The sequence below is a fragment of the Eubalaena glacialis genome, chromosome 7 (genome assembly GCF_028564815.1).
Source record: "Eubalaena glacialis isolate mEubGla1 chromosome 7, mEubGla1.1.hap2.+ XY, whole genome shotgun sequence".
Taxonomy (NCBI): domain Eukaryota; kingdom Metazoa; phylum Chordata; class Mammalia; order Artiodactyla; family Balaenidae; genus Eubalaena; species Eubalaena glacialis.
Window position 1 is genome coordinate 81753138 of NC_083722.1, and position 12830 is coordinate 81765967.

The window sequence follows — 12830 nt, forward strand, 5'->3', positions numbered from 1 at the left end:
GGCACTGGAGACACACAGATCTGGCCTCCTATCCCAGAGCCACTGCTCTCCAGTCAAGGCATTTATGCTTTCAGAGACTCAGTGCCCCTGGCTGCAAATGAGAGTTATTGTTCTTCCTTGTTCACCTGAAGGGGACGTTGGCGGATCTTGTGAGTGGGGCCACCACCGTAGGACAATTCGGGAAACCCTAGAGGGCTCAGGTTAGGTAACTCCTACACCCAAGAAGAAAGGAGAGTGCCTGCGAAGAGGCCAGGAGGGCTGAGGGTAGGGGGAGAGGATGCTGTGAGTTGTGGTGGGTGCTTGGTTCACTGGTTTCCTTCCTCTCAGGACAGGGTGTTTCTTTTTGAAGTGTGAAGCTGCTTCCTATTTGAGAGGTTTTAGAACCATGATTCTCGCCTCTGGCAGCACATTAGAATCACCTGGGAACTTTTAAGACCTACTAATGCCTGTGCCTCAGCCCAGACAAGTTAAATCAGAATCTCTGGCAGGTAGGGTCAAAGCATGTGTTTTTTTTGTTTGTTTTTTTTTAAGTTCTCTGGGTGATTCTAGAATGTAGGAGGGTTGAGACCCTCTGCTTTAGAGGTAGAGATGTGGAAACGCTGACAGGTAAAATACCTCCAGACAGCTGCCCCGTCTCTCCGTACTCTGAGTCTCAGTAAATCTGATAGCTGTGCCAAAAGGGAAGAGAGAAGAATGCTGTGGGTTAGGTGGGTTTGCAGGTTGGCTTAAGTTTTGGCTTTAGCTTCTTTTACACATTTCTTTCCAAGTGGTCTGTGTTTGTGCCCTCACTAAAGTAATTTGGGGCCAGAAAGATTCAAAATAAATTTTCCTCCCTAGTTTTTCTAAAATCTCATCACACTGAGGCATCTTTGAATGCCTGCCAGCTACAGTGCAGTGAAATCTTAAGTATCTTTTCGGAAACTCGGGAGATACAAAATGTCAGTGAGGATGCTTACTGGGGAAATGGCCTGCATTGGAAGCATTAATCAACAGTTGTGGAAATGACAGTCCCTACCCCTGCACCCTCAGGATGAGTCCACCTGAGTTCCCCAGACTTGTGAGGACCCCCATCTTTCAGGGCTGCAGAAAGAGCCAGGCTCAGGGCATCTCCAGGTCCCTGGGGGTTGCCAGCCATGTCTGGCAGGTTGGAGGGTCCTAGGAATCAGTGACTGGGGTTCCAGTTCCCAGTCAGCTGCTTCCTAGCTGTGCAGCCTTGGACAGCTCACTTAATTTTGCTGAGATCTACCCTCCAGGCAGCTGTGAGGATTGGATGAGAAGTGTTGAGGGGCCTAGGAAAATTCCTGGCACAAGATCAGTGCTTATTTTACGTTAATTCTCTCTTCTCTTCCTTAAGTCAGAAATCACATGGTCCCAATGCCTTTCCACTTTGAAGAACTTCGGTACCAACCACCCTGACTTGCCGAAATGCCCACCCTGCCCCGCCAAGATAAGGGTGTGGTGTCATGAAGAGGAGCGGGAAGAAGGCCCTTTGGGCACGTGGCAGCAGATGGCAGGGATGGGCAGCCGGCATAGGTCTGTGTGACGCAGAGCCGCCCTACAGGGCTCTTAGCTCTCCCTTCTGTGCCTGGTGGTTTATTGTCTCTTACATAGACTGCAGGTTCTGTTCCACATCAGAGAGGGTGGCAAAGATGGGAATGATTCACTGGGGGATTCTGGGCTGGTGACTCCAACTCTGGAGGTGGAAGCCTGACTTCAAATGTCGCGTTTCTACTGGTCTCCAGGGCACTCCTCTCTCTGCTTTAATCAGAGCTTCAGCCTGGTTGCAAGCAGTAGAACAGCTGTGCTATGTTTAGTTGACCAATTGGAGATTTGAGGTGAAAGTATTTCCTTTTGGTCAGGCTGGGTGGTGGTATCAAGCAAACGAAAAAAATTAAAATGTTTTGTAGTTAGGGATGAACTTGCTCCATTCAAGTGGAATGAAAGTATTTCTGAGCAAAATCACGGTGCCTATTTCCCATTGTCTTTCTGTATCTGCAACCACACGGCAGATGGGACCTGAGGGCAACACTGGAGCCTTAACGTGTCTTAATGTGTCTTTACAGAAGAAACACAATGGGGTTTTTGAGGCCACCAGTGATTAAGTGAGACCTCTAGGTGGGCGTGCACATATTCTCAATGGTGTGGTGTGTGGAGTACCAGTAGGCTGCAGCCGGGGGCAGATGATGACAGAAGTAACCCCTCCACCACCCTGCGTCCCCAGCCTCCATAGACTGGAATGACCTGTTTTACTCAATGCACCTGGACCTGGGTTTCTCAGCCTCAGCACTGTTGACGTTTAGGGCCAGGTAGTCCTTCCTTGTAAGGCTGTCCTGTGCATCGTAGGTGTTTATCAGCATCTCTGACCTCTAGCTATCAGATGCCCATAGCACTCCCTCATCCTGTGACAACCAAAGATGTCTCCAGACATTGCCAGGTCTCCTCTGGGGCGGAACCACCCTCTTTGGAGAAACACTGATATAAACATAAAGAGTGTCTCGGCAGAAACATTAATTAGGATGTCAGTTTGGGATATCATAGTCTGACATCAGGACCCAGGCACCGTCTTGTAGTTACTGCTTCCTTTTTGCCAAATGCTTTTCCCCAACATTATTGTGTGCCGTATTATAGCCAAGTTAAAAAAAAAACAACAAAAAACCCCAACCCCCTAAACTGTGCATATACAGAAGGAAGGAATGGAGTCAGACTGTACCTTTCTTGTTTAGAGTTATACCCCCAGCATGAACAAAGCACAGGGATTGGAACATGATAGGTGCTTAATTGATATTTACAACTGGCCGCAACATCTTTGTAAAACACAGGTCTAAGCTTTAAACCCAAAGTATATAAAGCAAGACAGCAGTGTTAGCACCTACCAAGTGCTCAACATTGAACTGGAATTTTTAAAATTAATAGTATTCCTCTTATAAATCATAGTGAAGCAATGGATGCTTGAAGTGATTTTTGGGAAATAACAGTTCCTCCCTGACTTAGACATCAACTTGTCTGTGTGTAGTTGTTTGGAAGTACTCAGTTATATGTGCTGATTTTAGCTCTACTATAAGAATGTAAAAGCCCAGACAATTTGCCAGAAAGACAACCCTGAGAAAAGAAGAAAATTTCAGAGCTAATGGACTGATCCGCAAATACAAGAATATCAGATATTTTTAGTGTTTTATCTTTGTGTATTCAGAAATAATTGCATTGGCATATTGCTTAAGAGATTTGCCGTAGTACACAAGTTAATTTTGAAATATTTATTTTATAACCCCACATGAAACCAGCTAAGCAGGGTGCCAGGTACATAGTTGATTCACTCGTAAATTGAGTGGATATTGTTGAATGTACCATTCTTAACATAGTCCAGAGCAGGAGAAATTCCTGCGTATGTGGACTTTATCAACATTTGCAAACTAAACAGAATGGAAATGAATGGTAGTGAAAATAAGATCATTTTAAAATTCAGTTACCAAGTTAACAATGCTCATTTGGCTTTATTTTCTAAATAACCTATTTAAATCAGAATTAATTCAGTAGAAAGGATTTGTTGAGTACTGTGTTGATAAGCACTTGTTGAGTAGTGACTATGAGTAATACCTGAATCATACCATCCAAAGATGTTAAAAGAATTCTGAGCATTTGAGGAAAAAAAGTTAATGTTTTTTATATGATTTCATCTGTACCTTCATCATAACTCCCTGTGTGTATAAGCAGAAGGCTGGACTAGGTCTCTGTTTCCTTCTTATTTGATTAGTAAGAATTACCTGGGGAGGCTATTAAAACTTCTAATTCCCGGTTTCTATCCTAGGGATTCTGATTCAGCAAGTCTGGTGCAAGGCCTGGGAATGTGTATTTTTAACACCCTCTCTTCTCTTCCCTCCCCAGGAGCAGGAAGATTTCAATGATCAGGCAGCTTTGGGGGTCACTAGATTTGGTTTCGTTGGAAAATGCCATCACTGCATATCTATTCTACCTTTTTACTTGTTTTCTTAACCATGGCCTTTTCTAGTTGACTATGCATATAAAATGCAAACTTTGAGGGGTAAAAATCATGGATCTTAGTCTTCTGACTCTACCATACTAGTTTTGAATGCCTAAGGTTAAAATTTTTAATTTGAGATAATTGTAGATTCTCATACAGTTATAAAAAACATTGCAGAGAGATCCCATATATTCATTATCCAGTTTTTTCATTGGTAGTATCTTGCAAAACTTGGTACAATATCACGACCAAGACATTAACATTGATGTAATCAAGATACATAATCAAGAACATTTCCATTGTTTCAGACATCCCTCATGTCTTAGTCCATTCAGGCTGCTATAACAAAATGCCAGAAACCAAGTGGCCTATACACAACAGAAATTTATTTCTCATAGTTCTAGAGGCTGGAAGTCCAAGACTAAGGTGCCAGCATGGTTGCCATCTGCTGATGGTCCTCCTCCAGGTTCATAGCTAGTAGCACCGTCTCAAACTATCCTCACGTGGTGGAAGGGGCCCTCTGAAGACTCTTCTATAAGGGCACTAATCCCGTTCATGAGGGCTTCACTCTCATGACCTAAGTACCTCCCAAAGGTCCCACCTCCTAATACCATCATCTTTGGGGGTTAGTATTTCAACACATGAATTTTGGGGGGACAGAGACCTTCAAACCATAGCACTTCATTTGCCCTTCTGTAGCCACACTTGTTTCCCTTCCACACACACCCTCCTACCCCAGCCTTAACTCTTGGCAACCACTAGGCTGTTCTCCATATCTATAATTTTGTCATTTCATGAATGTTGTAGAAATGGAGACATGTAGTTTATAATCTTTTGGTATTGGCTTTTTCACTCGGCGTAATTTTCTGGAGATTCATCCAATTTGTTGCATGTATCAATAGTTTATTCCTTTTTGTTGCTGAGTCATATTCCCTGGTGTGGATGTAGCAAAGTTTAACCATTTACCTGCTTAAGGACATCTGGCTTGTTTCTACTTTTGGGCTGTTACCAATAAAGCTACTGTGAACTTTCATATGTGAGTTATTGTATGGACATAAGTTTTTGTTTCTCTGGAATAAATGTCCAGGAGTGCAGTTCCTGGGTCATATGATAGTTGCATGTTTTAATTTTTAAAGAAACTGCCAAACTGTGTTCTAGAGTGTCTGTACCATTTAAAGTTTCCACCATTAATTTATGAGTGATGCGGTTTCCCTGTTATCCTAGCCAGCATTTGGTGTTATCATTTTTTGTTTCAGCCATTCTCATAGGGATATAGTGATATCTCATTGTGGTCTTAATTTACATTTGCTTGATGACTAGCAATGTTGAATATCTTTTCCTGTGCTTATATGCCATCTGTATATCCTCTTGAATAGCAGAATATTGTTGGATGGAGTGCTGTTGTTGGATAGAGTGTTCTATAAATGCTGATTAATCTGTTGGTTGATGGTAATGAAGTAAAGTCATATTTTATGGCAAGACGAGAAAAATTCGAACATAAAATTTTTCTCAGCCCATTTAGACTTCCTCCCTCCCTTTTAGTATGTATTGTGTGGCTGCATTAACTAGACCTCCTTAGGAGATAACATTCCTTCTTAATCTCGTAAAGGGTCACCATGACCCACGACTTGCTATGTACGTGCAGATCTGGATTGTGTAAACTGTTGATATGTCATTTGATGTATAACCGTTTGTCTTAAAAACTTACATAACTGTGCTTTGACCTCTAACAGGCGGAACAGTCCTCAGAGCTTTCTGAAAGACTGTCTCCTGGGTTATAGCCCCCAGGTTGCCTCGAATAAAAGTTTTCATTTCTTTCTTAGATTAATTGGTTATTAATTATTAATTAATATTCAGTAAGATTATTAATCTTATGGATTAATTTTTCATCAATAATGGTATTGTTGAATTCATCTATATCCTTACTGGTTTTCTCTTTAGTTGTTCTATCAATTGCTGAGAGAGGGGTGTTGAAGTCTCCAACTGTAATCATGGATTCATCTATTTCTTCTTCCAGTTCTATCAGTTTTTGCTTCACATATTTTGCAGCTCTGGTATTTGGTGCACACACATTTAAGATTGTTATGTCTTGCTGCGAGATTACCCTTGTATCTTTATGTCCCTCTCTGTTTCTACTAGTCTTTGCTCTGAAGTCTACTTTACCTGATACTTTCACTTAATATTTTTTTTTTTTAATTAATTAATTAATTTATTTATTTATGGCTGTGTTGGGTCTTCGTTTCTGTGCGAGGGCTTTCTCTCGTTGCGGCAAGCGGGGGCCACTCTTCATCGCGGTGCGCGGGCCTCTCACTAGCGCGGCCTCTGTTGTTGCAGAGCACAGGCTCCAGACGCGCAGGCTCAGCAATTGTGGCTCACGGGCCTAGTCGCTCCGTGGCATGTGGGATCTTCCCAGACCGGGGCACGAACCCGTGTCCCCTGCATTGGCAGGCAGACTCTCAACCACCGCGCCACCAGGGAAGCCCCTCACTTAATATTTTTGATCCTCTGATTTGGGTGGTTTTTTTGTTCTGTTTTGTTTCTTATTAAAAATTTGTTTTTATTAAAACATAGTTGATTTACAATGTTGTATTAATTTCAGGTGTACAGCAGAGTGATTCAGATATGTATTCTTTTTTAGATTCTTTTCCATTATAGGTTATTACAAGATATTGAGTATAGTTCCCTGTGCTGTACAGTAGATCCTTGTTAGTTATCTATTTTATATATAGTAATGTGTATATTTTAATCCCAAACTCCTAATTTATCCCTCCCTCCTGGCCCCCACTTTCCCCTTTGGTAACCATAAGTTTATTTTTTATATCTGTGAGTCTATTTCTGTTTTGTAAATAAATTCATTTGTATAATTTTTTTTTTTAGATTCCACATATAAGTGATATCTTATGATATTTGTTTCTCTCTGTCTGACTTACTTCACTTAGTATGATAATCTCTAGGTCCATCCATATAGCTGCATGATTTGGGTGTTTTGTAATTGAGGCTCTTTTCCCCTTCTTTTTTAGGAATATATCATTCGGGTACAAAGAGGAATTTCTGTAGAAAATAGCTGGCAGGTAAGCTTTTTTTTTTTTTTTTTATTAGAAAAATGTTTAAACAAAATTCTGACTTGGGGCATCTAAAAATCTGGAAAAACTATATTAATCCTATGTCTTTTAGATATAAACGTTTAGCTCTAACACATGTATTATAAAAGGCTTTTATGTTCCCAGTTGTTTGGTTTAATTCGTGTATGATGTTACTACAGAGAGTAGTAATTTGTTCTCCAGCTGGACACAGAGTAAGTGGGGTAGGCAAATTACTTGTTTTGTTCCTAGTAATTCAATCCTCCTCCCCTGAAGCCATGGTTTGGGTGAGGCAGGTTAACGTTCAGTCCACCAGTTAGAAGGGTGAGACACTGCCCTGGACATTGTGCATTTCATGGACTCCCAAGTCCAGTCATGGACAATTTCTAGTGCTAGTTCCTGCACTGACCATAGGTAAGGATCTGCTTACAGCCCCAGGGCCTGCTTTCCTCACAGGTGGCCTCAGAGAGGCAGAACTTAACTATATAGATCTAGAGGTGCTTCCCATCCCAGTTGACTTGCAGAGGGTGGCTGAATTCAGTACAGGGACCATTTCTTTCCTGTTTTAGTAATTACAATGACCCTCCTGTCTTCCAAAAATCTTACCTTGTCCTTCATAGCCCAGGTTGAACCTTACCTCTCACCTTAAGCAGTCTTTGACCTCAGTGACCCATACTTGGTCTTTTCTTTGCCTGAAAATTCAAACTGCTTTTTGTTGGAATAATTATAATATTTAACATCAGTTGAGCATTTATTGTTAGGCACATTAATTCACTTAGCCCTTTAAAGCCAGTTCTGTGTGATAGTATTAGCCCCATTTTACATTCAAAAGGTAAGTAACTGGTCCAAGGTCACGCTTATATCCCTGACAGAACAGGGTTGGAATTTGCACATTCTCTGTGGTTAACTATTGTACTACCTTTTGCTCCTTTGCACTTATCAGGGATGGCCTCATGTTTAACTTTCTGATGTATATATGTCAAACAGGCCCAAGGGCAATGTCCTACCAGAAAAATCAACCCTTGATGTAGTCTTCTAGATCCAGCGCTTTAGAGTCCTGGGGGATACTTAACAAAAATGTAGATACTTAACCTCCTTAAATTCCTGAATTCCTAGGTGATCTCCAGGTAATTCTTATGCACACTAATATTTGAGAATCATCAATAAAGATTGAAAAAACTTTTTGAAAGCAAAATAACTTCCTTCCCCAGAGACTGAAGAGCTAGTGGAATTTGGCTATGGCCTAACCAATGGCATCAACATAACTAAGAAAGAATGCATACACAGTGGATGTGGACTGTTGGCCAAGAGGGGAAACAGGGGGAATCAGAGAGCGGTGTGGCCTCTCTGCCTGCAGATGCGTCCAGTCTCTAGACTGGTTGGATCTCAAATGGGGGAAGTTTTATCCAGGGCAAGGATGAAATGGCCTCCAGACTGTCCACATGCTTTAACTTTAATTTCCTGTTCACTAAAACTTTTTTTTTTTGGTAAATCATTAATTCATCTTTCTAGGTGCCTGGTTAATAAAAAAAAAAAAATACTTAAAGGGCTATTCACCCTGGAAACAAATAATTCATCATCCTTTCTTACTTGTTGGCATCTTGCGAGTTTGGCTAGCATTAACCAGTTTCCCATGGCCCAGCCAACTCTGGGGCACTGCTTGGTCTGTTTTCTGGGGCTGCTGAGTTAAGCAAGTTAAGCACCAGGTATATAAGCCCTGCTACCCTTAATGCAAGTGCTTTGGCTCTAAAATTCCAATAAATATTAAATAGGGAAATAAAAATTGATGGTCTTTGCTGAATCAAAACACCACTTTTATTTCTTACAGATTGTTAGGAGATACAGTGACTTTGATTTGCTGAACAACAGCTTGCAGGTAATTATTTTAAAACACCAATGACACACATTTATTGCTTGAGGTATCTTGGAAACTGGTTGGAAACAACAATATTAGGAACAAGAAATTAGCAAATTTCCCTAGCAAAGGAGATAAGCTAATACTTTAAACAGATGATGTGTGACTCTAAAAATAAACTTTGGGGAATAAACATCATTTATAATAGTCACCTTGCAACTGGGTACCTTTGTGCCAGACTGCGTCCTTACCACAATCATGGGATGCTGTGGGTTATCTCCTTTTCGCAGGTTAGGAATGACTAAATGGATTGCTAGTGTTGTTCACTGAGAGCTGGGACTCTCAGACTCTCTTAAACAAGGCTGCATAGTCAGCATTGCAGATCAACAACACTCAGCAGTAACTAGAGACTCAGCCTTTTTCAGTGTAACTTTTTTTTTTTTTTTTTTTTTTTTAACTTTTTAAATTTATTTTTTGGCTGCATTGGGTCTTCGTTGCTGTGCGCGGGGGTTACTCTTCGTTGCAGTGTGCGGGCTTCTCATTGCAGTGGCTACTCTTGTTGCGGAGCACGGGCTCTAGGGCATGCGAGCTTCAGTAGTTGTGGCACGCGGGCTCAGTAGTTGTGGCGCACAGGCTTGGTCGCTCTGCGGCATGTGGGATCTTCCTGGACAAGGGATAGAACCCATGTCCCCTGCATTGGCAGGCAGATTCTTAACCACTGCGCCACCAGGGAAGTCCCTCAGTGTAACTTTTTTCTCTTAAATATGTATTTCTAAATCCCTTTGATTTAAATGTTTGTAACTTGGTGGCCATAATGGAAAGAGGGATGAGCTGGAAACAAAGCTAGGGCTGGTAATGATCAAAGGGTCCTAGAGAAGTGTTAGCACCGTAGGTACTGGCAATACCACCCATGTCTTCACCTGGTAGATTGGTCTTCAGGGGCCATGGGTTATTGAAGACCACTGGGCTTGTATCATATCTCAGCTTTGATTGGTTGCATAAACCCTTGAGCCAGAGTGCTTGGCTTACGACCAGCCCAGCTGGGAGGTGAACTGGCCATCATCACTCATTCTGAGTGACCTCTGATCCTGTCCACAAAGGTCAGGAGGACTGCTGCCTGGGAGTCAGCGTAATGCTTCCTTTCCTTCAAAAGCCCATTTTTTATTGACCAGACTTTGGAAAAATAGCATTTGTAGAGTCCAGACTTTCACATTATTTACAACACTGCTGAAAGCATGAATGCCTTATTTTCCTTCCAGTAGAACTGGCCTGAGTATCTGCAGACCTTCTTGTAATTGACATATGGTCATGCATTTCACACATGTTGTCTGTCTACATTTTTTTAAAAATAAATTTATTTAATTTTTTTATTTTTGACTGCGTTGGGTCTTCGTTGCTGTGCACGGGCTTTCTCTAGTTGTGGCAAGCGGGGGCTTCTCTTTGTTGCGGTGCGTGGGCTCTAGGCGCGCGGGCTTCAGTAGTTGTGGCACATCAGCTCAGTAGTTGTAGCTCGCGGGCTTAGTTGCTCCACGGCATGTGGGATCTTCCCGGACCAGGGCTCAAACCCATGTCCCCTGCATTGGCAGGCGGATTCTTAACCACTGTGCCACCAGGGAAGTCCCAGAAAGGGGAGTGATTTTGTACAGTGCCGTTCAGCCACGGCTGAGTAAGAATCGTGGGAAAAATACTTCCAAAATTGAAATTGCCTAGGCCTAGCCCCCAAGAATGGGGGGTGGGGAGGAGGGTTTTATCCCCTATTTGTTCTTTCTTTGGGGATATAAAGTTCAATCTCCATGACTATTCAATTATAGCCTTTTTAATACAATAGAATTTTATTTTTGCATCAGTGTAATTTTCCTTTTTAAAATGGGCACTTTCACTGTGCATCTTATTTCAAATGCAAATATCCACATGTATTGATGTTGGCTTGTGCTGGGCAGGATATGGCCAGACAGCACTTCAGTGGGAGGTTTTTCTGGATCCAAGTAAACAAACAGAAGAAAGCACATACAGCTTTTTGGCAACAAAATAATTTCAAAACAACCTCCATAAAACAGACCAAAAAGATTCCAAAACCACAGAATAAAACTGTGACCATGAATTTCAGTGTCTGATTACCCTTCTGACAGATAAATGAGTTCCTGCTGAAAAAAGAGAAATATAATACACATATGCAGAGTTGTCTGAGTCCAATAGGAAACATACCTAAGCAAAAAAAGAAAAAAAGCAGGATGTAAAATTATACATGCAATATAATAATTACATTGAAATGTTTAGAAAAAAAGGTTGGAAGGAAATATGCCAAAATGTTAACAATGGGGATCCCCAGGTGGCAGGCTTACGGGTTATGTTTTTTTCTGGTTCTTTATACTGTTCTGTACTTTCCAAGTTCGGTACAAGAAAACACATGCAAGCTATGTAAGTAGAAAAACAAAAAAAGTTGTACTTTCCCAACTTTTTATAGTGAGCATATCTTGTGGTAACAGTGAACAAAAATCACCACCTTATTTTAAAGGCACCATCAAATTGGTGACCATCTAGGGAGATAGCATGCGACACAGAAAAAGAAGGAGCTGCAGTGATGGGAACTGGCAGGGAACCCTCAGACTTGGCATGGGACCCAGCCTCTGCCCCTTACCAACACTGAGACCTGGGCTCAGTTACTTCCTCTCTCTGTCCTCACTCTCCCCGTCTGAAGCCAAGGGGTTGAACCAGATGACTTCTCAGGTCTGTCGTAGCACAGATATTTTGTAATTTGGTTGTACTGCCCATTGTTGACGTAGGAGAGACTCTACTGAACCCTGGGGGGAAATGGGGACAAATTAGGGTCTGTTGAGAGCTTAGAACTCCCTAGAATACTCCCTAGAATGTAGTTGAAGACAATTTGCAGATCGTTAAGGTCTGATAACAGAAATGAGAGACTAGTAGATTCAGAGTTAGAAGGTTTTTCCTCCAGACAAAAAGCTAGTTTTCTTGAAACTGATAGAGTTTGTCATGGAATTTAGAAGCTTCTGCTAGGCTAGCATGGGTCAGATTATGGGCTCCAGACCCCAGTTTGGCTGTTATCCCCCCTTTGCTTTGTCACTCTGCAGGTGTTATGAATGGAGGAACTTTGGGGACTTCTCTGCTGGCCTTCTTGTTCTCTTTTCCTTTATACAAGGAACTCAAGAAGGGAATCCATAGGGCACGTTGAAGAGGGAACAATAAAAAATGGGATGATTGGCTTGAAGCCATCCCTGTGGAGGTGTCTAGGAAATCACTGACTTAGTGGCTTCATCACTTTATGTGCTAGTACTCTCTCTCCCTCCTTTCTAATTAGTCATGGGAGTTCTGAATTTTATATTCTGTGATTGGTAAGCATTTGAGAAATTCTGGGAGGAAGCTGAAAGAGAAGTTTCTCTTGAATGTTAATCTCCTTTCATAGGCAAGATTTTATTTTATTTTTTTTTATTTATTTTTTATTTTTTAGTGAACTTTTAAAAAATATATTTATTTATTTATTTGGCTGCGCCGGGTCTTAATTGCGGCACACGGGATCTTTGTTGCAGCATGCAGGATCTTTTAGTTGCCACATGCGGAATCTTCATTGTGGCATGCGGGATCTTTTTAGTTGTGGCATGTGGGCTCTTAGTTGCGGCATGCGGGATCTAGTTCCCTGACCAGGGATCGAACCCGGGGCCCCTGAATTGGGAGCACGGAGTCTTAACCACTGGACTACCAGGGAAGTCCCTCAAAGGCAAGATTTTAAAATAACACACACAGCATAGTTTTAATACTTTTAGGAATATTTATTGTGAGATCTTAAACCAGGGCAGGAAAACACCTCCCATCTGTCTAGCAGACTGACATGGCAGGGACACTCTAATCACAGCTGTTGGCAAAGAACTCTGTTTCACCTGTTGATTTGGAAGAGCTG

At 41.7% G+C, this 12830-nt stretch overlaps 1 protein-coding gene across 4 annotated transcripts in view; it reads left to right on the plus strand.

The window, feature by feature from the left end:
* Positions 1 to 12830, plus strand: part of PXK (PX domain containing serine/threonine kinase like) — a 75108-nt gene that overhangs the window by 17712 nt on the left and 44566 nt on the right. For all 4 annotated transcript variants that reach the window (XM_061195457.1, XM_061195455.1, XM_061195458.1 and 1 more), the window contains exons 2-3: positions 7000 to 7050; positions 8888 to 8935. In XM_061195457.1, the coding sequence (XP_061051440.1) occupies positions 7000 to 7050; positions 8888 to 8935 (99 nt within the window). The remainder of the gene's footprint in view (positions 1 to 6999; positions 7051 to 8887; positions 8936 to 12830) is intronic.